Below are 27,499 nucleotides of genomic sequence, written 5' to 3'. Positions count from 1 at the left end.
TCCCTTAGAGATAGGGTGAGGAGCTCGGCCACACGGGGGGGAGCTCGGAGTAGAGCTGCTGCTCCTTCACGTCGAGAGGAGCCAGCTGAGGTGGCTCGGGCATCTGTTCCGGATGCCTCCTGGGCGCCTCCCTGGGGAGGTGTTCCGGGCATGTCCCAACAGGAAGAGGCCCCGGGGAAGACCCAGGACACGCTGGAGGGGCTATGTCTCTCGGCTGGCCTCCGATCCCCCCGGAGGAGTTGGAGGAAGTGTCTGGGGAGAGGAAAGTCCCTGGTTGGACTGCAGCCCCCGCGACCCGGCCCCGGATGAAGCGGTCGAAGATGGATGGATGTCACCTACATTGCTTTTCCCATGTCTATTTCTTTGCAATGATTCATAAAAAACTGTTATTGCATTTGTTTTAATTTATGAGCTAAAAAATCACAGAGTACATAATTCACACATTCTTTAACTTGTCCCACTTTTTTGACAATTTCAGGTGGTCGTCCTAATTAATGTTGATATTTATGAAATGTCATGTCAGGTTCTCTGTTACCTACACTACGCCGTTTACTTTTCCCCACCGAGATGTTATTGCTTTGTCTGGAATGTTCCACAGTTTAGCGTTAAAAGTATCCATCGGACATTTTTATCCAGCATTTTGTGTCCAGAATGAGCGGACCTGAAACTTGCCACTTTCTTTTCTCCATGGCGATGACATGACATACCACCAGAAAAGTGCATCTTCAAGAGTTGGAAGTGGCTTTTATCAGAAACAAGTTATGAAAATACAATGATCATCGCACCTGCATTTATTAAAAACACTCAATACAGTTTGATTGTTCTTCCGTTCTGGTCTTTATTTCTGGCATAACGCACATATTCACACATTTGAGGCGATCTAACGGAAATGTATTTACAGACATGACATTTGAGTAAAACATGAGCTGCAGTGAGACAACTTGGACAAGCTCATCCTCATCGATTGTTGCGTGATTGTGGCTAGTGCAACAACAAAAAAAAGGCCTTCACAAAACGGTGGGCAGCTGCGTACGATAATACACAAATATGCTCAAATAATTGTCATAGCGAGCCAAAACATTTCCCTTTATAAATATACAAGACAATTAATGATTAAGATTTGGCCTAAATGACATTTCTGACACTTAAATTCAGCCGTTAGCAGAGCCGTATGCGCTTGAGATTTAGCATGGAAGACCGGTACAAACACTATTGCATTATACTGGCATCTCTCACAATCAGCAAGGCGTTGGATTTGATTTTCTGAGGCGACAGGAAGCTAAATTACAGCATTTGCTACTTGGTCCGGAGTGAAAAAGGCACTCCGTATTACAGCTACAAATGGAAATCATTCCCAGTGATGTTTTAAAAGTGCAATGGCTTCTTCTTCTCACTCAGGCAAACAATATGAATACTGTTTCTTAAATCAATCAATCTCATAATATATTTGCCACGAATATTCAAACGGTGATGCATTTTGGTGATAATCCTCATTTTCTTTTCTTTTTAGACCTTAATTGAGAGCGTCGAAGCAGGACACGCAGCCACGGTTTCTCGGAATATTGAAAAATAAGTATGGCTTGAGCTCAATTTGTCGATTATAAAACAATACTTGATTTAGTTTTTTTTTTTACATAAATATAAATGTCTAACCCTGTCTGCCACAGGAGCTTAGGCCGGCTCAGCTCTGCAACAGGAATGTCATCGTTTTTTCCACTTCCCATCAGTTAAGTAACCTCTGTGAGAAGAGAACATAGTTTTGCATTGGAAACGTGCAAAGGAGCTACCAATCATTACACACAGCGACTAGGACAAACTCGCCAGTGACATCATTAATCAACTAGAGTTTAGATACCTGGTCATCTCTTTGGCTTCGCGCTATTTTGAATTTAATCATTTATTAGTATAATTCAAACGTCTGCCTAAACTTGCCTGCCTCGAAAGTAAATAAAGGCAGCAACAGCGACACCCGCCGTGACCAGGGCTAAAAGTCCCAGAGACGACAGGGAGGAGTCGTGGTCCGGTTCTGAGCCATAAAGTCCGTTCGTGTAATGAGAAGACTGCAACGGTGAAATCAAAACCACAGTTAGTTTTTCCGCCCTTCAAATGATTAGAAACGTTTCTTTATGACAACAATTGCGAATACCTTCTTGAGCACTTTCAGTTCTACATCGTTTCCCGCCGTCCTAAACAGATCCACCACTTCTCTATGGTTTAGATTTTCCAGGTTCACGCCGTTTATCTACAGAAACAGACAATATTCTGTCAATTATACATACACAACAGAAAACACCCTTAATTAGCATAATATCGTACTTAAAGGTGCACTACAGTCGCCTGGTTCTGGTACCCTGACTGGCCGCATTTTAACATTTGTGTATGTCATTTTCTGGCCTGTAGGCTTAGGCAGTGCAGCGTGAAATGGGAATGAGAGAAGGGGGGGGACACCCAGCAAAGGGTAGGAGCCAAGAACCGTCCCCACAACGCCAATGCCTGTGCTTTGATAATAACTCACCACGTTTACATTCAGGCCAGGAAAACTGGACAAGTGCCCTACTCCAATTCTAACTGATTTTTCAAAATGCATGTAAGCCTGGGACTGAGGTGTCTTGATTAGAATCTCAAACATCTCATTAACACATGTGGAGAAGTGCAAGTCTTAGTCGTATTGATCCTGCATGTAACGGTGCAAGAAAATGTCCAAACACATTTTCGTGGCTGTTTCTTGCACTGTATTTGTGCTGCGGCCAGCAAATAACTAGTAAGGAACGCATTTCCAAGGAAATTAAATGCTCAACGTAAATGAGTCAAATATCTCCGTTTGTCAAACTTAGTAAAGCATGCTGTTAGCCATTTTTGTGCAGCACGGTGGCAGAGTGACAAGCCAATTTGCTGCTGTTTCTCCCTGTGTCTGGGCACCAGATCTTCCAGAGAAGGTAGTCCTGAACAAGCCAAGCTCAAGCTCTGGAGATGCAGCGACAACTGAAGGAAGGGTCAAAGGCAGAGGACATATTTCCCTACAGGGACAATAAATGCTGAACTAATGTGAATTTCTATTAGCATTTATAGCTGCAAAAGTGTGGTGCTGATGTTAAACTACTAGACATACCTAAAAAAAAGTAGTGAGTTAATTGACGGTTTACTTAAGACAGTGGAAACACCAATGGAAACAAGGCTATAGTCCACCTTTAATGACTGTAGGGTTTTTGAATTATCCATTTTAATAACAGAATATACTAAATATGGGATAGAATGTTTCCTATACAGACAAAAGGTTCAAACTTAAGACCCTATAAATGACATCTACTTGCACAAATTTCTTTTAAAATAGACAATTATTACCGCCAGGATTTTATCTCCTTCCTGAAGCCTCCCGTCCTCACCCGCAGCTCCATCTTGTTTTATTTTAGAGACATAAATGCCACTGTCGTTCACCACGTACTGCTGATCCACGCCTCCCACTATATTGAAGCCCAAACCTAAAGAAAAACACACAGTGAAAAACAACAATGTAAATATGTTAATTCAATATTAGAAAGACTTAAGTAAGTATGTAAGAATAAGTGTCAATGAGTGAATAAGTGACATCTTTTATCGCAATGGCTCAAAGGGCAAAACGATTAAAGGCCAGTTTGTAGGCATGTGTTACATAATAATATCCAAGTACAAAAACAGCTGTTGTTAAATAAAATTGCTATAATCCTAAATGTGGGAGTCAAAAGTGAAAGTTGAACCCCATGATGCAACATTTAATCCAAATGGAATACAACGTTGGCAGCACACTAAAATAGTACATTTTATCCTCAAAAGGGATTATGCAATTTTGTAAAGTCGCGGTAAACACGAGTGATTTGTAAGTGAGCTTTTAGACTTCCTGTGGTGATTTCTGCTGCGGCTAAACTAGGAGCTAACGCGAAGCTAACGCGGCTAAAGTTACTTACCTGCGGGTCCTCGTTTTAGTTTGACGTCTACAGCCTTAAGAGAGGAGTGTAACGACCGGTTCATTTTGTCCAAGTGAGATAAACCAATAATGTAAGGCTTAAAAGTGGAGCACTATTAATCTGAAGGTGAACTCATGAGTTTCGCTTTTGCCTGTTACGCATGGACGCTGGAGGCGAGGATGTGGCGCCGCCTGGTGGGTGGACAGCGAACTGCAGACTAAATTTAGATTTATGGAGACGTGTTTTTTCAGGTATTGAACGAGAACGTAAATAGATCATCATTTTATAAACCGGATCAGCAAAGTAGAGTCTATCGGCTTCCTGTTCAAAACTGCAGAGCAAACAGTGGATTGTAATGTGTTTTAATGTTAGAAAAGTGGCTATTTTAGAATCAAATAACTGACTAAATACAAGGATGTGGGCAGGATTATAGGGTAGGTGGAATCAGGAATTTTTACAACATTAGCATGGAGTAAGGTGAGTGGGACAGGGAACTATATATGTATATTTTTAAATGAGAAAATATTTTTGCTAAAGCAGTGGTGTCCAAACTAGGGCCCTTGACTATTTTTTGTTGTGAACTGGCCCAAATTACCATTAGTACATTTTTGCTGAAAACCAGTCTGCGGCCGACCAGATTATCTAGGTTGCAAATGCAGCTCCCTGAGTAAGAGTTTGGACGCCCCTGCGCTTAATAATAAAGTAATTTCCCTTGTAGATCAATAAAGTTTAGCTCATGAACTAGGAGGGGTAATAGGGGTCGTAGGTCAACACTTAGGCCCAGGTCATCTTTGAAGTGCTTTTGATGTCAATGAGTTTTTACCCATGGTTTTTACCTGGTTAATAAATAAACATATTTTAGGAGCAACAAACCAATGCTTCTACTAAAATCCTTCTTTGCTCCAGATGAGCAGTTACTATTACAGGCCCAAAGGGTTAAAAAAAAAATACAAATAAATTAAATACAAACTATACAAAGTACACATTTTATTCAAGAAAACCTGGTGATAACAAACCCCAAATTAGCAAAACATTGAAATCATTCATAGTGACAAGTGACAAAAATTAAACACCAATAAAAGAAAATTCAATAAAAGTTTTGGTCAATTTCTTATATCATGTTAAATCATCCAGATTAAAATATTAAAAAGATGATAACGTAAGCGCATTGACAACCATTACAAATAGTTAAACGCCACACTGTTTAAATGTCCTTATGGCATATTAATTGTTCAGATTGCTGTAAACTGACAAATAGAAAAGAGCATAGAAAATGATCAGTTTCTAAAGGAGATGCTAGTTGTAACAAAGCACTGTTAGTCTACATCTAAGGAGAATAATGGAATAAGAGATCTGAAAACCCCTTTCATACAACAATGTCTTATTTATAGTTTGTTTAACCAGAGCCAGACTCATAGATTTTCAAACTATATTGATGTGGTTCCTGAATTTCTGAGATTAAAGGTTTAATAAAAGGCTAATCTGCTTCAAATGCAACTGTATTGAGTGGTGTGTTGTGGCAATGCATTGATAATCAGTAATTTAATTCTAACTTCACAGGAACAGACACTGCATGAAGTCCGCGGTCTATTTCAAGTCGCACATGACAGTACCTGGTGAATGTACATTTTGGTTATATAAAATAAAGCCAATTAGGGCCGTCATAAATTATTATTTTAGTCATGACAGATTTGTTCAAACGGTTATTTCTATTGTACATTGAGACTTTTTTTAATACCTCCTCAACCAAATAAAGGTTAAAATATGGTGAAGACTCGTAGAAAAGAGAACATTTGCAAATAAAGTGCATTATTGCTGAAAATCAAAAATATTTTTTTTTATAATTAGTCATTGAGCTAAGTGGAATAGATTACAAACATTTAATGCATGATAACATCAGGTCATTTTAAGTTCCTTTCAATGATAATTAAACTTTTTGTAGTTGGTTAACAAGTAAACAATCCATAAGTGAACACAGTTTAGTACAAGCTCAATGATAATTTTGTGCATTCAGATTGTTCGGACCAAAGGGTGGTGCTTTTCCCTTTAGTGTTGAGAATTGGTCTATAAAGAAAAAACATATATATTCTTGAACCATCTTTTGGTATTTCCATCCACAGAAAGTGAAGTCAAGAATATTCAATTCAATCCTCTTTTTTAAACTGCAGCCGGTATTCAAACAACGTAAAGTTAACTATTTTGGCAAAGAACTCTGGCGCAGCAAACTCCTTGGTCTTCTCATACCCCAGGTGCTCGTAGAGGTGTTGAGCTTCCTTCTGCACCACTGATGTGTACAGGACGACCGCTGCGAACCCCCTGTCCCGGGTGAAGTCTGCCACTGTCCTACACAGAGCCTTGGCTATGCCCATCCCGCGATGACTGCGCCGCACCGACATACGTTTCAACTCCAAAGCCTCCGGCACGTTCTCATTCGGAAGACAAGCTACTGTGCCCACAATGCGCCCATCCATCTCTGCCACCCAAAAGCATGAATCCTTCTGCTTGAGGTAGGTCTCTGAAATGTTGTGTAGGTCTTTTTTGAGCGATACGTCGATGTAAGCCTTGAACATGTGGACAACTAGCTGACGAATGGCAGCAAGAAGCAACGTGACGGCAAGGATGGGTAAAAGGAAGGATTTAGAGCTGGTCATAAGGGCACAAAACACACACATGAGCACCATCTGGGTGGGCGGCTGCTTTAAAATGTGCATGAAAGAAGAGGGCACGTGCTCGCTCATCCCGTCTGTGAAGATCTCCTGGACCGCCTCAGAGTCCTCGTCCCGGAACTTTCGGAGCTGGAAACTGGTGGCCATTTTCAACACAGTGTCCTGCTTTCAACACAGAAAGAAAATAAAAATGTTGAGCAACAATATACACAAAAATAAAGTACACTACAAATTAACACCCTTTGAGATCAGTATCAAAACCAAAAACAGTGAATTAATGGTTAATAAGTGAATATATCGTAGGCTTAGGTAACTGATAAAAGAAAAGGGTCAGACAACTAGGCTAATAGGAATCCTTTAATGCAGACGTCCAAGAAATGCAAACTAGGTCAAAATCTATGTACGCAAATGACAAAAGGTCACGTGACAGACATCAATAATGTTGTTTAATAATGGAGAACAAATGTAATGTTTCTGACTAGTTGCCCTTGTATCACGAAATGTCAATGATTACAGAGGTTTCTTACCTAAAGTGTAGTAAAATTATCATTCAGTTATGTGTTCTTATTAGCATAACAGCTAACTAGCTACTGGGCACGTTAGCCTCACTAAATATCTCAGAATGAATGCGTTAAAATATTTGCTTTGCAAATAAGACAAAGATAAATTAAACCTCAAAGTCTGTCTGAAGGTCCAAATAGCTTCTAGGCGGTGGTTCTCCCCGCGTAGAGGTGAAGAAGTTGTCCAAAGTCACGTTTGTATCATTTCGTCTTTGCCCTGGTCCGATCCACTGTGATGCGTTCAAGTCGCACTCACAAAATGCGAAAAAGGAAAGTGTTTTAATCTTAATCTTTCACACTTCGCTTGTTTTCTATACGCATTCTAACACGCATTTAGCAGCATACGTAATGTATTGAGGCTCACGTGTCTAATTCTAAGCGTATAAGGTTTAAAATGTGAGGTTTTTAAATTAGGAAACAAAGCGGCACTGACGGATATGAATACAGATATGGAAATTGAACGCAACATAGTCACTTGAAGACGCTGATTGGCTGATCCGACCGTTGCGTTTTACTACTAACTTTCTTTATACAGAGCGATACAGAGTCAAAGCTACTAACGGCAGATGGAAGTTTCTGAAGGCTTCTAATTCCTAAATTATACTGTTTGAAGTGGCATTAGAATACATTTTAATATTATATGCGCGTATTTGCAAAGTAGGAGGCAATTATGCATCCATTCAATACTGCAAAGGGATTTTTAATTAATTGAATGCATTTGCTGGTTGGTCAAAACAAAAAGTGCATCCAAGCAAAAAACACAATAAGAAATAAATATTTCTTATTTGACCAGGCGTAGGCAGAAGCCAAGGCTTTTGTGACAACCCGTTACTCCATTTCTCAAGCTAGTTAGTAGACATTTATTGCATTGTAGTGTATAAATGGGACACTTTATCTAAAACAAAACTGCATAATACTGGACAGGATGTATTATCTACAAACATTTCAATTTCATATTTTATATTATTTATTTTTCACTATAACATTATCAAACCCATTATTATCTGTAGATTTTTTGTTTTTACAGCCCACCACAATTTTCAATACTTAATGTCCATTTGTTGGGTCTTTAAATTAATTAATTCAAACCTTCATATGTGACCCAAATCTTCATTTCATTATTTTGAGGGGGCACAATTTTTGTTGCTTATTTATGGCCTATATTTACAAAACAATCATTAAACTGATTAACTATTTCCTTAATATGACTTTTATTATTGTCTTTGTTCATGTAATTAGGCTATTCATTAGGCCTTATCGCCACAAGCTGGTAAAGAGGCCTGTTAGCTCCGTAAGGCTGTGCAAAGCTAAATATATATTGCAAAGCTACACTCATGCTCATTCCGTCGTGCCATATAAACGAATAAAAACAGAACCATTCCTAGTCCATGTCGCTTGTAACTTCTTTTGTTTCCACTGAATTGGATAAAACTAATAAAACATCTGCTTTATGGGGGAGGTTCATGGATCTGTTTTGGCAACAGTCCCAATGTTTTTGAATAAACAAAAACTAAAGACCCTTCACTAAAGGTCAAACACAATAGAGAATGATTAACACCTCCTTTTTGTCAAGGCTGAGGGGGATTTTGTCAGATTGCCTCCAATGATGACGGGGGCAAGAAAATAATCAAATTAGTGACCTCAAATTCCAAGTTAGTTTCTGCAAAATGGAATTCGTACCCACAAAATTGCCAGATATACCCGCAATTTACTTCAATCACACCCAGGATTTATCTAACTAATTCCCACAAATTAGAACTGGGTAAATTGTTGCTACGATTGGCAGTACCTGAAGAGTTAAAACAGGGGTGTCAAACTCATTTTGGGCGGCGGGCCGAATTTCGATGCTCAGGCTGGGTCGCGGGCCGAACTTAATGTAAAACATAAAACAATAAAAAACATAAGAAATAAATAGCTTTATATAACCAATGCTGTTTTTCAAGCAATCACTGGATTGATTAAAAGAAATTACAAACACATTTGTTCTCATAAACTGAAATGTATTTAGAAAAACAAGTGTAATTTCGCCAACACTGTGCTGATCTACAGAGATAAACATTTAGTCTGTTGTTAAATATTGTTAAATAGGTATTTGGAACTGAAAAATATTGTATTTGACTTTATAACAAAATAAACTTCTCAAGATCTAAACAATCTTTTAAATGTACTAACATTTCCACATCTGTGTATTTATTGTAGTTATCTGTAAACCTGAACTGACACACCACTAAATACAAACACACGTGGAGTGTTTAAGTAAGGAGGTTAAGTTACGCCTCTGGCCTTGAAAATAATATAGAAGTGCATGAGCCACAGTGTTCCATCAAACCAAACTCTTTTGTCAAATTGTGGAAATGTACACAATAAAACAATAAAAATATGAGAAAAAAATAGCTTTTTTACAGTCTAGTAATAGTTGTGGAGACTGTTGCACATTTAATGTGCAGCAGGTGAAAGACTGAGTTCATATTCATGCAGCAGCAGCAGGAACAGGAACATGGACTTTTGATGTGATTTCTGATATGAAATGTTCATATCACAGACATATTTCTGCTCAAACTCAATATGAGCTCGCTATTTTCATAGTTCAAGCTGATATTAGTGACAAATGATTCATGTAGTGACTCAAATGAGTGCATTGTGTTTGTGTTCACAGTCACATTAGTGTGGACACAGTCATATTCATACTTTATTACACCCTGACCTGTGTTTTTACTTGTGGCTTCTGATATGTCCAGGTTTGTAGAGGATATTTTCCTCTCAGAGCATCATCACATCATCACAGAAGTTTGTTTTCTTGTTAGCTCCACATTAGCTCCACTTTTAGCACAACTCTAACATCCACAAAACCGTCTCCTTTCTTTCTTCCACATGTTTCCCAAACCAGATGTCTCTTTCCTCGCTCAGACCTCTGGTCTGAGGTGCGTAAGTGCCGTAAAGTGCGCAAACGCACATCTTGCTTCCCTCAGCACTTCTCCCTCGGCAGCACACACGGCAGTGAAGAGCCGCGCGGGGAGGGGCGGCCACCAGCAGCATTGTGGGACGTGTAGTTTTAGCGATAAAAACGGTTATGGATGTAACTGCGGTTCTATGAACGAAAAAAATAAATATATATATATATATATATATATATATATATATTAAAATATATATATTAAAATATATATATATATATTAAAAAATAAAATATGAATTTGAAATGTTCGGCGGGCCGGATTAAAACGTTTGGCGGGCCGGATTCGGATTCCGGATGTTTGACACCCCCGAGTTAAAGGGTAACTTATATGAGGCCTTCAAATTGTTAATAATTGTTAGGCTATTATTAAAGTATAAGAAGCCTATAATACAATCAGTGCGTTCTAATAAAATACCAATTTTCCTGAAATATTTAATGTCTTTAAGAAAAGTTTGGCCAGGGTGTGACTTATACTTATATACTTATACTCCGGAGCGACTTATATGTGATATTATTTGTTATTTTCACACTTGCAACCGCATTTCATACTCCAGTGCAACTTATATGTTTTTTTCTTCTCCATTATGCATTTTTTGGCTGGTGCGACTTATACTCCGGTGCGACTTATAGTCCGGAAAATACGGTAGATGCAAACTGTGGTAGAGGACTCAAGATAAAGGGAGAGGCTCATGTCAGGATGGTATAATATAATGTATAAATCAACACAAGGTTAGCAGCAGCTGAATTAATGCGGGTGAACCAGATGGACAGAAGTTGTTCAAATAAATATCTCAATTTACGAAGACTGAAAAAATAATTTATTGCCTCCTTAAAATAAATTTTACTAAATTTCATACAAATGATTGCAAAGATTTTCCCTTTTAAAAGGAGTAAACAGTCCACTAAAAAGTTAAACGTTTTCCATTTGGTTTCTCTGTACATTCACTTTTCGTCCCGCTCTGCAGAGAAAACAGATTTCGGAGCAGCATGTGACTTGTTATTTTGTTTTGGTCCGTTTTAGCCCAAGTTGATGTCTCCAGCGAACACAGTGATCAGTAAAATGATGGTGAATCCGGTGAGGAGTCCTGCGTTTTGGATCAGGAAGAATATGACTTTGGAAGACCTCTTAGACTGTTCTCGTGCGATATTGTCCATCTCTGGAAACTGAAAGAGAGAGAGACAGAGAACAATTGGAGCTTTGTGAGTCTTGACACTGAGGCATTGTACGGCTACAGTTCAGGATGAAGAGGGAGAATTCAATACCACAATAGAGATGATGTTGCTTTCTTAGTAAACCATCTTTAAATATCTAAATTACAACAGTTACTTCCTCGGATATGAATTTGTCTTTTCTCAGTAATTTGAATTGAATTGAAATGGAAGATTTTTTTTATTTAATTTAATTTTTAAGGAAGGTTTGACAGCATGAAGGAGTTTGTTGGAGCTCAAACATAATTTTCTTATTTTTTTACATCTTATACTGAGATAATATTTAGGTTTCTGTTCTATTTGTGTGTGTTTTTTCATGATTTGCTTATAATTAATGGTGATAATGTGTTTATTTGCATGAGTGAATGAATCATTTGTAGTCCATGGTTCCTTTTGTTGTTTTTTTAACTTTCTGTCAACTCTTTTTTTGCAAGTCTTGGATGTCCTTCAATACGTGAGAGAGTTTTTAACTGCACTTTTATTCCTATTTATTATAAAGAGGGCGTATTTTATTTTATGCCCTCTTTAGTGGAAACTGTACTATTTATGTCTTGGGGCAATGCACATTTTACCATTGCGAGATTGGACCATTTAAGAGATTTGAGCAGGGACAAAGTTACCATATCAGCTAAGGCGATGTACAGGAACATCCCTCCAGCGATGGCGAAGATTACATTAGGGGCAAAGGTGCTCCCAAGAAGGATCCCAAACACCAGACCGATGTAACAGGACATAGCAGACAGCAGGTTGAAGAAAATGGCCTGAGGAACGCTCATCCCAGCGTTCAGCAAGATCACAAAGTCACCTGTAGGGGGCGACACATAAGTCAATGATGCAGCAGGGCAGAGCACGCTTGTCCTGGAGAGACCTAAGCTACTGGTATTTCAAATTTATTTGAATCCATCTAGAGATACTTAACAACATGCTAATATACATTTTAGAAGTATTAATTACATACTATTGCCATAGCAAAATACATAATAGAAATACAAATATATAACCCATTTCTTTATTCTCACTTTCTTTTGGGGACATCAGGTTTTGTCTTGGTCTAAATTCAAGTCAACATACAGACCAAGTTTTGATCTTTTCATTTGCCCTTTAAATTACACAACAAAAATAAGGCTCCATAGTTGATATTACATATAACAGTTTTAGACAAAGATGAAAGGTGAAACTACAGCTGTTTGTAAAACCTCATCCTGGTCTACTTTCGGATCACACCAATTGAGAATATGTCAGACAGACCGCAGAGTGCATTTTCCTGTTGAGGGGAAAAAAGCAGTTATTGTCACTGATACTGATGTAGTGTAAATTTTATCCTTGTGCAGCACCGATTCAGTCCTGATTTGGTCCTTGTTTTGCATATGTTTCGTTAGTCTAATTGTAGTAGTCGTTGAACTGGATTTTAACGCGTCTTATGTGATAGACTAGAAATTAATTTGAAATATATTAAGATAAGATAATCATTTATTGTACACACATGGGGAAATTTCATTGTTGCAACGCAGGTAGATACAGAGGAAAAGGACAGATAACAAATAGAACAACTCTTATAAACAAAAACTCTTATAAACAAAACCTCTTATAAACAAAAACTCCTATAGACAAAACCTCTCATTTCCTAACAAGGAATGGAGGGGAAAAATAAATAAAGATAAAAATAAAATAAAAAACAGCTAGCGTAAGACAAGATAATACTAATAATAATAATGGTAAAATAAACACTCTATTTTCATCAGTTATATGCACATGCACATGTTATATACACATGAATGTGTTATATGTTATGCACATGAATGGGACACTATTGCATGTGAGTACGACAGTAATTGCACATGAATATGACAGTATTGCACATGTTCAGGGCTAGCAGTGTTTGTTGTTATAAAGTCTGACAGCAGCAGGAAGGAAAGACCTGTGAAACCTCTCCTCACACAGCGAGGGTGGATCAGTCTCTCACTGAAGCTGCTCTCCAGAGCGGACAGAGTGTCCTGGCTCTTCCTGTACAGTGCGTCTGTGTTGTGAGTCCAGTCCAGTTTGCGGTTCAGATGAACACCCAGGTACTTGTATGAGTCACTCTCTCAATGTCCCTTCCCTGGATATTCACTGGTGAGGGGGCAGTGGGGTGGCGTCTGCGGAAGTCCACCACCATCATACATTATCCTGTATTAAGTTACATTGTGATAGCAACAGCTTCTAATTAAACTTAAAAAGGTTTTCTGTAATATGTTTTTCCACTTTAACAAATAAGTGTGAACCAGGTCTAGTGTCCTCTTGTGGTTAGTCGTCATGGTAACCGCTACCATCTCTGAGGTTTGGAAAGGAAGTAAATCACTAAATGACATTAAGATGCAAGGGAAATATAGAAGTGAGTCTGAACTATTGGTATCAAGATCCTTATTTTATTTTGTTAAGTTACATTTTTGTTAAAGAAGAAATTAAACATATTTCAATCAGGATTCAGTTCACAGTGCACTTTTTTAAAAGGAGCATTACCCCGGAAAGATTATAAAAGATTAGAGAATATACAAACTAAATTCCTAAACCCGATGCGTCTTACCCAGTTCGTGTGGAAACTCCTCGCAGAAGATAGCGGTGGACGTGCTGAAGCCGGTGAGCACGGACACGGTGAAGGAGGCTCCGATGGCCAGACCGTCAATGAAGTTATGGAGCCCGTCGCTCAGGGTGATCATCCAGGCCACAGTCTTGATGTCTGTGATCCTTTGACCCCGTAACCAGTGGCAGCGCACCTTGGAGCCCTTGACTTCCTGCAACACAAGAGTATGTATGAAGTGGTAGTAAACTCGTTCTAAAGCAGGACTAAAACGGGTGATTAAAATAAGGATCAATCTGGTTAAACTCAGACAAAACCAGAATGCTGTGTAAACCTCACATTTAAAAGGGACATATTGCACAAAATCCACTTTACTGAGCTTTTTGCCTTGTTCCTCAGCATTAGTTTATTCAAAGTTGTATTATGATTCCTGCATGTTTGAGAAGTCCTGTATCGTCCTGCAACTGAGGCTCGAGTGCTCAGAAAAAATCCTGTTTTCCCCTACCCCCTATCCCCGCCCAGATCCCTGTATTTAATTGCGATTATTTGACAAATTAAAACACTAAGCAATGCATGTAGGATTTTAAAATGACACATAGCCACTTTTGAAACACAAAAACAAGTAAATGACAATCTGCTGCTCGCAAGAGTGAAATATTACAACAGCTGCAGCTTTGAACAGTACGTGAACAGACCAGTTTCTATAATGACATGCCATGTGGTGGTTTAGAATGAACAAAATGTGAAATGATGATCTACTTATGGTGTTCAATTTTCAACATTTTTGTCCACTTGCATAACATTTAAATAATAGAATTCAAACATTCCATGTCCCACAGCCCCAATCAATAATAACTACTCCTAAACATATACCTAATCCTAACAGAAATCCTCTCCTACAGATGATAAATATATTGTATATAAATAAATTTAAAAAGTGCTAATAAAAATAAATTGATACAAAATAATAGAATACCAAGTTCCGCCCCCAGACTAAATGCCAAACTTTTAGGGAGTCCCATCTAGAACAGATCCTGAAATGATCCCACTAAAAACTTAAAAAGCTAGGTTTCGTCCAAAGCAAAGGCAAAAACGTGTGTACATTCACTGTTTGATTTGGAAACATCCACAATGACACATGCAGATTTGGTGAGTAAACATAAGCTCACATTTAAGCAAAAGTTCAAATGGCGACATGATTTCTTTGGGGAAAAAAATAAAATTTGATATAGCTATTGACAAAAAGCAGGATTATAAAAACCCACAAAAAATATGTAAAGAATGTAAAAATGTAATGAATTTGCAACTGTACGCCTCAGTCACCAAGAGAAAGAGCGTAGTGTGATAAGCAGAAACCTGAGAGAGACACAGCCATTTACTGGACCCAGACAGGGACAGCTTTGTGCTCTGAAACATCCAGGTACAACCACAGACCTGAGACCCGGGCCAGGACTGGGTCTACATGTATCTACTGTACGAGTGAGCGGATTAATAATAAATAAAGGAATATCTTATCTTATTAGGAGTGAAGTCTTAGTCCTTTATGTTTACGCATATAAAAACAGGGACTAAACTGAGGATACATTGACAATTACATTTGAACCTAACAAGGAACTGGATCTAAACTAGGACTAAACCGAGACCAAATTGGGCTTTCATCAGAACTAAGGACTGAAAGAGAAGGACTAGACCAGGTCCTGAGGAAAGGAAAACAAGAAGAATCATTGATAAAACCATGCTAAACCATAATACTATCTAGACCAATCATAAGTGTCCAAACTCAGCCCACTGCATTTGAACTGTCCAGAGCCACACTTCTGGTTAATGCCAATCCTCCAGGTTAAAAGTGACAGTAAAACTCCATGTTCTAATCATGCAAATCAGTTCCTCCTCTGACATGTTCAGAGTGTGAACACAATGAAGATCCTGGTCTTTCCGTGGACATTGTCAAAGGTATGGAAACAAGCTTGTACTCACGCTTTAAAGCAGTCTCTCAAAGTAAGCAATCAACAGCAGATTTCAGGTAAACCAATGCTTTCTTAACCTTTTTGGAGGTACTGAACCCCACCAGCTTCATATGCAAATTCACCGAACCCTTCTTGATTGAAAAAAATAAAATAAAAAATAAAATTCAAAACAAAGGTATATATTTTACTGGTGCACAAAATGAACCGTGCATCAACATCACGGTGTTCAAAGAACAAAATCATCAAAACATGATTTTCACACAAAAACAAAAATATTATAATGAATATTTACTGCAAATCAGTGTGACTTCAGCTGTTGCCTTTCAGAGACCAGTTCAGAAATGCACATTCACCTTAGCAAGTGCCTCTCTCAAGTCATTTTCACAACAAAGTCTGTTCCTTTTCTTCATTTTTATGTCCTCAAAAAGGATTGCTCGCAAATATATTATATTATATTATAGTATAGTTATAGAAAAGGACAAGGGAAATGGCCCCAGAGGCTGACCTTTTGGCCCTTTTGGGGCCAGGCTGGTGCCAAGACTTATCATAAAAATGTGGATTTTATGACTATGATAACATACCCTATCATATTCTCGTTCTTTAAAATGTGTTTTTCTTGGATTCATTATTTTTGTGGGTTGTCAGGGACATGCATGGAGCCACAGAATTTAAAATATATATATATATATATATATTTTCCAATTAAGGGTTCGGTGAATGCGCATATGAAACTGGTCGGGTTCAGTACCTCCAAAAAGGTTAAGAACCACTGCACTAACAGAACTGACAATGTACAGTGCCGTATATGGCCTAAAGATGGTTTAAAACGGGTTAAACTGGTTAAACCCACGTTCGTAGAAACTTAACAGCACAACACAAAGACTGCACATGACTATCTGGGTTAGGTTCATTTTATTGAAACTATTTTAAAGTGTTTATTTTGGAATGAGGCTGACCTAGTAGAGTTTAAATGATTAAGGGTTAAACATTAGCCGCAGCTTCACAGACAAAGATAAGGATTCAATAAATAAGTGAGATTGCAGATAAAAGACGAGTCACATGATTTTAGACATTAACTGGCGACGTTTTGTGAAGTCATTTTAGTGACGCAAGTAATTAATATTATATTTATGGAGTGAAATGAACAAAAATCTTCTGTTCCTGGTAATAAACGAACTGAGCAATGCTTCAAAAAAAGAAAAGAAATCAAGAACAAATTAAAGCCGCGGAGCAGCGATGATGGCTCTCGCCTCCCGCGCGACCGCCTTCCCGCCAGTCCATGTTTTCTGCTGCGTTTTGCGGCATACCAAACGAAGCTCAGTAATTCACCGTTGATGATTGCGTAGTTTGCGGTATAGTAGTTGCAAATAGTAGTTTGTCCTGACCGAGTTCGCCTCAGTCGGTCCCTCATCTGCCTGAAGAGTGGGTCCAGCTCGCCTCCGACGGTCCCTCTTCTGCCTGAAGAGTGGGTCCAGCTCGACTCAGACGGTCCCTCTTCTGCCTGAAGAGTGGGTCCAGCTCGACTCAGACGGTCCCTCATCTGCCTGAAGAGTGGGTCCAGTTCGCCTCAGTCGGTCCCTCATCTGCCTGAAGAGTGGGTCCAGCTCCAGTCTCCTTGTGTCCGTCTGTCCGTCTGTGAGAGTCGGATCTCTCCTTCACTGGAACTCCTCCAGGTTTCTACGGTTTTTTCCCAAAGAGGTTTTTTTTTTTGTAGTTTTTCCTGGCCGAGAAGGAGAGTCTAAGGACAGAGGACCCTGGGACATCGTCCCTCGCCACCACAGACATTGTCTGACTTCATCGCCACCACAGACATTGTTGATTCATTTCTCCCTGTGGCCCTCAGAGGCAAATGTTGTTGTGATTTTGGGCCTTACAAAAATAAATTGATTTGATTTGATTTGATCTGACAAATTGCAGGGAGAAAGAGAGAGAGCCTCGGTGACCCGCGACTTTTCAGTGATGTTCAGGGGGTCAAAAATACCCGAGTTGTGGCAGAAAGAATAAAGTCTAAAGAATAATAATTCTAACGCGGCACGAGAGGAAATGTCCCAGCGAAAGTGGAAGTGAAGGCATTAATTGCGCCCCTGCTGGCCAATTGTGAAATACACAATATCTGCAATGCACTTTTTTCATGGCGTCTCGAGGAGAATATAAACCATGAGTTTCAAACAAATCAGACAATGTTGAGTTTTTCACACAATGGGTAGGGGGCGCTATAGAGTCAATTTGTTACATGGGTATTTATTTCCAATCAGATCATAAAAGCGCATTAGTGAATGAAATATGAGCTTCGTAGATCAATTCCATAAGACGTGACTTGTCCTTGAAAAAACAGAAAATAAAGCCTTTTTTGAGGGCGTGTTACGCGGAGACTGTAAATAATATCAACATTCTTTTGAATATTTATTAAATTTCAATGTCTTTAGATGCAAAAGGTGTTGTTTTGAGCTCGATCTGAAAAAAAACCTAGGACAAGTACGATTTTGAAAAAAAAAAAGTCAAACATGGCGGTGCCACTTTGATTCGACATGGCTGACTTCCTGTTTATCATAGAGCGATGCTGCCAGGTGCGTTTTACTCCTCAAAAGGTAGCTACGGTGTGCCTAGGCCAAAGATTAAGCGTTTCATGTTTTTGCTTTTTTGAACTGTTGCGACGGGCGTTCTCGCAACCTCCATTTTATTGGAGTTCGGGCCGAGCCGATCGCGTCTATGACCCCATGTGTGACATTCATCAATGTTACGGGGTCAAAAGTGCCCGAGTTGTGGCAAAATTACCATGCAAGAACTATAATAATAATAATAATAATAACCATGGCAAGAACAAAGACTCGTTCCATTCCATGGAATGGCTCGAGCCAATTAACCAATTATGTTATACTGTATGTTAACATTAAATCTCAATGTTCATAGCTAAGAATTTCTCTTTTTTGCCCTGGTTTAGTTCAACTTTCTATTGTATAAGTCTTGAGCCCAGTTCAGACCTGTTGTAGATTTAGTATGTTAGTTATTTCAAACCTGCATGACGTATTTCCATAGAGAGAAATTACATATTTCCATAGAGAGAAACTGCCTAGGTTAGTCCTAGTCTAGTTTAGTTCCACAATAAGTCCCTGTATATTCACAGTTTGTATGTGGTTTGTGTGCGAGTCTAAATCCATCCACGAAATGCATGACTGTCACTACTGTTTATAAAGAATTGTGCCCATACGTTGATGAATCAAATGTGTCCATGCAGTAATAAAACTATAATTTATCTTGTGATTAGACACTAAAAATATCTGTTTTATCATGGGTTAGCCTCGTTCTGTCATGAGCCAACATCATATTATCTGTTGCACCTAATCAGGGTGCTCTGACACTTTTCTGCTATAACTCATTAACTCCACAATCAACAACCACTTAAATCAAAAAGGGCCAAATATTTGTTACTTTGGCTTCTTTTCAGGTTTAATTCCACCAACCACAGACTGGCAGTAAATCAATATTCAGTAAACCACAAATGTAAATAACCATTGCAGAGGTTCTAGAGTGACTGATAAAAAAATTAGAATACATGTGCAGAGGAGCCGCACACATGTCTCCCTGATACAGCTGCAGCCTCTGGTCTTATCTTCAATGTCTCCTTCAAACACTCCTAATAAAGATAATGAGGTCAACATAGTTTTTCTAAAGGGTTAAAGTGACGTATTTGACAGACATGCACCAGAGGTTTTGTGCTTATAAAGCGGCTATTTTTATCTCCAAGTTGAGTTTTTTAAAACATGTGTCTTATTTACCTGTGCAGATAACATATTGGCCTCTGACATGTCCCCAGCGGCGACAGTGTTTATGTTGGTCAGGATGATGGCGTCCTTCTTCTCTGCGACGACGCCATTGTGAAGAGCGTTATCATGAGAATTGTCCACTGGAGAGAAGTGACTGTGTCCGTGCTATAAAAAGGCATAACAAAAATATAATATGTATAAAAATAATAAACGAGCATTTAAATAATGTCTAATTGTGGTAACTTCCCTGCATTTACTCACTTTAAAAAAAAAAATGCTTAAGTACTTAAGTACAGTCATTAGCAGAGGTAGACCAGGCTATATACAGGGTCATTAAATCCTGAGGTTTGTTTATACTTTGTGAACTGGTAAATCCTGGTTAAAGCCTGTTTTTCCCTGGATTAGCCCTAGTTTAGTCCTAGTTTAATCTTCATTCATACTTGGTTTAGTCACCCTAACCCAACACACCAGAGCATGGCACGTAGCGTCTTCTGATGCATGTCAAGCACACGTGTCAACAGACACTAAACGTTGCGCGTCACGGCTCTTAAAAAGGCTTTAAAACAACTCTTGGGGAGCTTTAAATAGGGTTTTATCTGCAGATGACGTCTGACAAAAAGAGACACGGCACTAGACTGTGTGAGTGGAGGAAAGACGGTGGTTTGAGCAGGTTATAGTGAGTTTAGCGAGTCAAGAGTGTTTTCTTAAACGGGGAGAAGAGAGAGAGGACCAGGTGCTTTTTCTGCCTCTGTTTCTGTTCTCGTGCCTCTGCTGCGGTTCTCGTGCCTCAGCTACGGTTCTCGTGCTTCTGCTACGGTTCTCGCGCCTCTGCTGCGGTTCTCGTGCCTCTGCTACGGTTCTCGTGCTTCTGCTGCGATTCTCATGCCTCTGTGCTTCTGCTACAGTTCTCGTGCCTCTGCTGCGGTTCTCGTGCCTCTGCTGCGGTTCTCGTGCCTCTGCTGCGGTTCTCGTGCCTCTGCTGTGGTTCTCGTGCCTCTGCTGCTGTTCTCGTGCCTCTGCTGTGGTTCTCGTGCTTCTGCTACGGTTCTCGTGCCTCTGCTGCAGTTCTCTCCTCAAAGTTTATGCCACTGTCGGTCACAGTGCAGAAATCTGTCTGTACTCACCACAGATGTGATGAAATCCCAGTGTGTGTTGGCCTTAAGGGTACGGTTGAGTCTAGTGTTTAGTTTTGGGTTAGTCCTGGTTCAAGTCAAATTTGTGTGCACGCAATGTCAACAATAAAAACCTTCATTCATATTGAGTTCTGGTTAAGTCCTTGTTTTAGATTCACATCTTACCTCTTGGTCCACTTTGAGGGCCATTTTCAAAACATTCTCCACAAAGAAAAGTACGTAAAATCCACCAAAAATGCCCACTGCTTTGGACACATAGTTGTCAGCTCTGGGGTCAAAACCAAGGGCCTGTTGAAAGAAGGAAAGATTTCACATTTCGTTAGAATAACACATTCAAATTGTGCTTCTTTGATTGAACAGAAATATTATAACAGAAAAAGTGCGTATACCTCTGGGATGAGTTGCAGCACTGCATTGGAGAACAGTGTCCCGATGGCCAAACCGATGAAGTAGGTCAAAATTTTGGGAAAATAAGATTTCTTTGTGAATGGCAACAGCAACAAGCCAAGAAGAGCCGCCAAGTTTATGATGGTGACAGCCAGGAACCCGTATCCCCAAACTGCAAAAGAGGAGGCCGAGGAAAACATTTTACATTGACAGATTTTGTTTGTTTCAACGACTACGTTTTGTATAAAGATGTATTTGTGATAAATAAGAATGTAGAATTTTAAAAAACATACAAACATAAATAAGCATGTTTAGCAGTAACTTTGAGGCACTGCAGGGGGCCCAGACGCTCCAGGCCTGAGGCCTCCGTGTCCACATTCGCATTGGACGCCTGAGTTGGACGCCTTTACATTTGAAGGCAGACACCCTGGACACGTGTCCAAAAAATAAACTCACCAGCAGACGCGGGTTCGAGGTGTCCAGCGCATATTTTACAGGTGCAAAGCTTGTTTTGGTCCTTTGTCCGGATAGTGAATAGTGATAGTGTAGGTGCGACACTGGGCCGTGATCTCTGATTGGTTACTGCGCTGCGTCAGCCGTAAAAAATGTCAGCTTTGTCAAACTTTTCTGCATTGGCCGCTCTGGCTCTTGGACGCACGTCCAGAGAGTCAAGGGTGTCCGCCCAAGACGTGCGTCTTGAGACTTTTATCGTAAGCTGGATGCTTTGACGCAGCGGTGTGAACGGACCATGACACCATACAGGTTGTACAGTAAGATACTGGTTTAAAAGGCACAGGTCTACAGCACATTTTCCTCTGGTCATAACACATAAATAACAATCTTTTTTTCTTTAGACCCAAGGGAAACAGCAGGTCTTATTCACAACATTCAGACAAAAGCTGCTGGGCAACGGTCACAGTTCACTCTAAGAATGTCAATAATAAAAACCAAGCCTGGGCGGTCAAAGGTCAGAAGTCAAACCAGGGCAAGATTAAAAATACAACTCCTCAAAAAAATGTAAACGTAGAAACATATTTTGACATTTAGTAATTTAATTGACATTTAGTCTCTACACTGCATAGGCATCAATTTTACTAAAATTGTTGATAGATTCATTTTTGTATTTAAAGTTTTTAATTAATTTTAATTAGTTTATTGTTATTATTATTATTATTTTGTCAATTTATAATGGTGCTATTGTGTTAAAAGTGTTGTTTGACCTTGCTGTTAAAATAGGTTAGTGGGTGACCTTGGAAACAGAGGGTCCTGTGTTCAAACATGGCGAGAGTATAAGTACTACCAGCTGCTGCAGTAGTGGTCAAAATATTTCTAGTTGTAGTTGTAGAAAGGAACTGAGTCAGAGTCTGTCATAAAGAATACAAACTAAATACAAAAATGTGCTGGTTTTACACATTAAGCTATACAACACATTATTTTTTGTTATTTTGGGACACCAGTCAAGGCTACATGTAGTTTTGTTGTTGTTCAGGCCTGACTTAACCCTGATTCGGCCTAGTTTAGTTCTTGTTTAGGCTTTATTAAATCTTCTTTCAGTCCTCCAGATTGCCTTCACACTTGCACTCAAAATTGGGATTAGATTGGGACTAAATCCAGAATTAAACTTGGACTGGATCAGGACTAAAAGAGGGCCATACAGGACTAGATTCAGACTAAACTTGGACTAGACCAGGACAAAAATTGAACCATACAAAGTCTACGTTACTACTACACTGGGCTCAAACCAGGAGAAATTAACTGGGACGATTTTAGTTCCGATGTGGACATGGTTTGGTTCTGTTCTAGTCCTCGTTTGATCCTGATCTGGTCCAAGATTCAGTTTGTCTTTTAGCCCTGGGTTAAGTCCCTATTTTGTAGTGTTGAATGTGCAAGTGTGAACGTTCCTTACCTGTTTATCTAGTCTAGGCCAGGCTCTTGTTTAGACTTGGATTTCCGACTTTATCTCACTGTCTACTCATCAAAAAACTTCCCTGACACACTCTAAATTCAATGCTAACTCAGTGGCACAAAGAGTACACATTGTGCCTCAGCCCCAGGACCTAACGTGTTAATAACAGGCAACACAATGCATAACTGACTGCTGTGTTCTTAAGTCATTAATTTCCTTTTCTCCAGATAATTGCGACAGGAGACGGGGTTTATTTATCCGTGCCATGCTGAGTTGTGCTGGATCCACCCGAGGTAATGACAGGGAGCACACAGGCCGCCATTCACTCAGACTGACGGAGCATTTACAGTCATTTATTCAGCCGTAAATGTCTTTAGGAGGCCCACATAACCCCAGGCCCAGTGCAGACCAACTAGAGACAACATAAAGACGTGGAGGAAGGACTGGTTTACTAGTAATAGAAGTAGAAGTTGTAATAGTAATAGTAGTAGTTGTGTAAGCAGTAATAATAGTAGTAGTCGTATAAGTAGTAATAATAGTAGAAGTAGTATTATAAATAGTAATAGTCGTAGTAGTAATCGTAGTAGAAGTACATGTAGTAATAATAGTAGCAGTAGTATAAACAGAAATAATAGTAGTAGTCGTATAAGTAGTAATAATAGTAGAAGTAGTATTATAAATAGTAATAGTCGTAGTAGTAATCGTAGTAGAAGTACATGTAGTAATAATAGTAGCAGTAGTATAAACAGAAATAATAGTAGTAGTTGTATAAGCAGTAATAATAGTAGCAGTTGTATAAGCAGTAATAATAGTAGTATAAGTAGTAAACGTAGTAGTAGTAGTAGCATAAGTAGTTATAATAGTAGTAGTAGTAATAATAGTAGTAGTTGTATAAGCAGTAATAATAGTAGCAGTTGTATAAGCAGTAATAATAGTAGTATAAGTAGTAAACGTAGTAGTAGTAGTAGCATAAGTAGTTATAATAGTAGTAGTAGTAATAATAGTAGTAGTTGTATAAGCAGTAATAATAGTAGTCGTATACGTAGTAATAATAGCAGTAGTCGTATAAGTAGTAAATAGTAATAAAAGTAGTATAAGTAGTAAAAGTAGCAGTTGTATAAGCAGTAATAATAGTAGTAGTTGTATAAGCAGTAATAATAGTAGTCGTCGTATACGTATACGTATACGTAGCAGTCATGGTCTAAGTAATCGTAAAGAATCATCAGATGTTATTAGAAGAAGTGGTGGCAGTTGTCGTTGTGTGTTGTATCTCCAAAACACCACATTTTTTTCTGATCTGTGTTTGGCAATAGTTTTCCCAGTATTTTTAACAAAAACTGTGATTCATTGTTACCTATTTAGTGGATTAGTAATACTGTATGTGCAAGTGAAACAGAACTTCACTGTTAAAACTTCTGAACAAGGAATTACGAGAAGATTAGCTCAAGCAGAACAATGAGGTGGAACTTAATTTGAGACTTTGTAGTAAACAATTTTAATTGCCTCTTTCTTGGTTGAGTCCTGGTTTGGAAATTGATTATCTCTAGTTAATTGATGAAAATAGCTGATTTATTGAGTGATAAGTTAATTCTTTTTGACTTATGTTTGCAGTAAAGAAGAAATGACTTGACTGGGTCATTGGGTCAGTCTGGACAGGAGAGCAGATTGAGTCTGGGTTAGTAACACTTTAGACCAGTGTAAACAGCGCTGTTGCGTGAGATTAATCGGCACTGACCGGAGTAGTCGAGGGGAGGCAGCGGCTCTGGGACGATGTAAGGGCACGAGGGCAGCAGCACCTGGGTCAACACGGCCGGACACAGCTTCTCCAGATGTCCCACGCTCAGCTGACTGAGGTTAGCCAACCCCAACTGTTCCAGGATCTGCCCCGCTGAAGGACACTGGGGTCGCACGGGGGACACACAGACAATTTAAGATACAACAAAGGAAATGTTTTGGTCAATATTTTAAAATTAAATATTCAATTCCAACATTAATGATTTGTCAGTGACAGGGCATTTCCCCACATTCAAAGCGCTCCAGCTGTTACATTCTGCCGTTGTGCCCCTGAGCAAAACATTTCAAGTGTCTACTGTATGTACACGGGTGCCTGCGTGTGTTTGTGAAACAACAGAGAGCCTTATGTATACCCATAAATATGTATGTTCATAAATATGCATGTACTCATGTACATAACATATTCAAAGAACAAGAACACACACTCATGTGTTATTCTATAAGGTTACCTATATATATTTTATAAGGTTACCTCTTTATATATCTTTTTTATTTTTACATAAATATATACATTTATTGAAATACTTGGAGATAAACCATTTTAAAGGGGGTAAATACAAATAGCTTACTAATAGTTAGATCACGTGTGTGCTTTTACTAAATGTTCCCAAAGTGGACCCCTCGGGGGATTCACTGTTAATTTGGGGATCCCGGCCTGAAAAATTGGGAACCCCTGTGGTTGTGTATAGGACAGGTATTATTCATTATCTACCTCAACGTAAAACGTGCATTATAAGAGTGTAATACATTTTTCCCCATTCTCATCCATTAGTTATAATTAAAGCACAACAAACCACGTGATTTGTACCAAAACCATTCTTGTAGGACTCTTACCAGTTGGTCTGCGAGTGGGTTGTTGAGGCTGATCGACTCAGATCTCCTGACAGAAATCAAAAGCAACAATTCCTCCAAATTCCGTGTGGAAATCGTTTCATTCTGTTTAAAGAAGTGAAGGATGTTTTCCAAATAGTCCTGTGCATCTTGCGTCGCTACGCTTAGATAGTTAACGATGAAAGAAAACGTGAACAAATTAAACCAATTCTCCATTATGTAAGTCAAACGCGTCTTCAGATGCTTCAATTAAACTTCTCGTGTTCCTGAAAGAGCATCGTTCCTCAAGATCTCCGTGTTGGTTTTACGCAAAGACGGTTCATGGTCCACGCGCGCTGATGTTGTTTTACAAAGTCCTGAGCCTCTGAGCCGGAGCGATCGATCCTCTCTCTGTGTCGGTTCAAGGTTCACCCAAAAGGGACACGCGACGCACAAAAATGGAGAAGATCTAACCTCGTGCGCTACTGCCTCCCAAAACCCAGTATTGTGGCTCACTTGGTATGCAACGTGCTCGCGGCGAGAGCACACAAAGCAAGCCGAGGGATGCACGCGCGACAGACGCACAGCTTTGTCCCGGGACAGTGTGGGGACCCGGCTTTTTAAAGGGGGGATGGGGCGGGGAGACGCGGAAGCAGAGGTGTCGCTCGTGGATCAATTGAGAAACAGCTGGAGAGAGTAAAAAAAAAAAAGGGACACAAACACACCACGTTCACGCGGGCGGAGGAGCGGCGTGAGGGCCGCCTGGTGGTGGCACAGGGGAAGTGCAGCTGCAGTCATGTGGAGCCAAAAGAGCAGGTCCTGGACGATCCTGTACAAGAGGCCCCGGAACTTCTGTTTCCATGCGCTTGTGGTTAGTGGGGCGTCCAGTAGGGGGCGCGCCAGCCTTTACGTGATTAGTGTGCTTTGGGTGGAGAATAAAGTCGGCAGCGGTAACAACCAAAGAAGAAGAAAGGCAGGATAGCAATAGGAAGATGAAGATGGGGAAGAAGAAGAAGAAGAAGATGGGGAAGATGGGGAAGAAGAAGATGGGGAAGATGGGGAAGAAGAAGAAGATGGGGAAGATGGGGAAGAAGAAGAAGATGGGGAAGATGGGGAAGAAGAAGAAGAGGAAGAAGATGGGGAAGAAGAAGAGGAAGAAGATGGGGAAGAAGAAGATGGGGAAGAAGAAGAAGAAGGAGAAGGAGAAGAAGAAGAAGAAGAAGAAGAAGAAGAAGAAGAAGAAGAAGAAGAAGAAGAAGAAGAAGAAGATGAAGATGAAGATGAAGATGAAGATGAAGAAGAAGATCTCCACTGCCTCACTCAGGCTCCACGTCAATGCCACTGGACTCCACTCCATAAAGGACCCATTTTCCTGCACAAGTTTTATGATCACCTTTTACTTATACACTCTCTGCTCTCATTCCCGACATTAAGTTCCCCCCTGCCTCTCACTGTCAGAACCTTCCGATACAGATGGGCTTAAGATCTTTCTACGCTTCCGGCGATCACTTGAAGCCTCAACAGCAACAAAAGGTTGCTCCTCCCCGCTCTCTAAATCAGTACCGACCATCAATTCACGTTACTCCTTCCAGACTGCTTTTTGAGCTGACCCTTCTTCTTCTTCTTCTTCTTCCCCATCTTCCTATTGCTATCCTTCCCTTCCTCTTCTTTGGTTGTTACCGCTGCCGACTTTATTCTCCACCCCAAGCACACTAGCTTGAAGGGAAATGCCTGCCTAGTAAAGTGTTCATTGGTTTCATGAGCTATGAAGTAAGACCATACGGTCCATCGCCCCTACGCTGCTTCAAGTGCCAGCGCTTTGGTCATATAGCAGCAGTCTACAGAGGGA

General features: G+C 39.6%; 3 protein-coding genes across 3 annotated transcripts; all 3 read right to left on the bottom strand.

Annotated features, from left to right (window-relative positions):
* Positions 1 to 813: 813 nt before the first annotated feature.
* On the bottom strand, positions 814 to 4,133 carry synj2bp (synaptojanin 2 binding protein). Its single transcript, XM_072457408.1, has 5 exons — positions 3,942 to 4,133; positions 3,343 to 3,479; positions 2,147 to 2,242; positions 1,933 to 2,060; positions 814 to 1,738 (listed from the first exon to the last, which is right to left on the bottom strand). Exons 1-5 carry the CDS (start codon positions 4,003 to 4,005, stop codon positions 1,702 to 1,704), a joined length of 462 nt encoding a protein of 153 aa, XP_072313509.1. The 5' UTR covers positions 4,006 to 4,133; the 3' UTR covers positions 814 to 1,701.
* Positions 4,134 to 5,988: 1,855 nt separating this feature from the next.
* On the bottom strand, positions 5,989 to 7,417 carry nat8 (N-acetyltransferase 8). The gene is made up of 2 exons (XM_072458018.1): positions 7,281 to 7,417; positions 5,989 to 6,769 (listed from the first exon to the last, which is right to left on the bottom strand). Exon 2 carries the CDS (start codon positions 6,752 to 6,754, stop codon positions 6,086 to 6,088), a length of 669 nt encoding a protein of 222 aa, XP_072314119.1. The 5' UTR covers positions 6,755 to 6,769; positions 7,281 to 7,417; the 3' UTR covers positions 5,989 to 6,085.
* Positions 7,418 to 10,918: 3,501 nt separating this feature from the next.
* On the bottom strand, positions 10,919 to 25,994 carry slc39a8 (solute carrier family 39 member 8). The gene is made up of 8 exons (XM_072457404.1): positions 25,675 to 25,994; positions 24,782 to 24,944; positions 21,143 to 21,312; positions 20,919 to 21,041; positions 19,633 to 19,785; positions 13,896 to 14,103; positions 11,953 to 12,137; positions 10,919 to 11,287 (listed from the first exon to the last, which is right to left on the bottom strand). The coding sequence occupies exons 1-8, from the start codon at positions 25,885 to 25,887 to the stop codon at positions 11,141 to 11,143; spliced, it is 1,362 nt and encodes a 453-aa protein (XP_072313505.1). The 5' UTR covers positions 25,888 to 25,994; the 3' UTR covers positions 10,919 to 11,140.
* Positions 25,995 to 27,499: the final 1,505 nt, after the last annotated feature.

Source organism: Eucyclogobius newberryi, unplaced genomic scaffold, assembly GCF_026437365.1.
Source record: "Eucyclogobius newberryi isolate DKJ021-1_F unplaced genomic scaffold, fEucNew1.0.hap1 SCAF_21, whole genome shotgun sequence".
NCBI lineage: Eukaryota > Metazoa > Chordata > Actinopteri > Gobiiformes > Gobiidae > Eucyclogobius > Eucyclogobius newberryi.
This window is presented reverse-complemented; position numbering and strand designations above follow the sequence as displayed.

What these genes read in the sequence shown, in the direction of transcription:
- synj2bp (XM_072457408.1), bottom strand. Translation starts at nt 4,005, where the DNA reads ATGAACCGGTCGTTACACTCCTCTCTTAAGGCTGTAGACGTCAAACTA. An exon ending in ACTAAAACGAGGACCCGCAG is followed by an intron (nt 3,480 to 3,941) that starts GTAAGTAACTTT and finishes GTTTTTCTTTAG; the next exon opens with GTTTGGGCTTCAATATAGTG. An exon ending in TTTATTTACTTTCGAGGCAG is followed by an intron (nt 1,739 to 1,932) that starts GCAAGTTTAGGC and finishes CTCTTCTCACAG; the next exon opens with AGGTTACTTAACTGATGGGA.
- nat8 (XM_072458018.1), bottom strand. Translation starts at nt 6,754, where the DNA reads ATGGCCACCAGTTTCCAGCTCCGAAAGTTCCGGGACGAGGACTCTGAG.
- slc39a8 (XM_072457404.1), bottom strand. Translation starts at nt 25,887, where the DNA reads ATGGAGAATTGGTTTAATTTGTTCACGTTTTCTTTCATCGTTAACTAT. An exon ending in CCAATATGTTATCTGCACAG is followed by an intron (nt 14,104 to 19,632) that starts GTAAATAAGACA and finishes CTTGTGTTGCAG; the next exon opens with GAAGTCAAGGGCTCCAAGGT. An exon ending in ACATCGCCTTAGCTGATATG is followed by an intron (nt 11,288 to 11,952) that starts GTAACTTTGTCC and finishes TCTCTCTTTCAG; the next exon opens with TTTCCAGAGATGGACAATAT.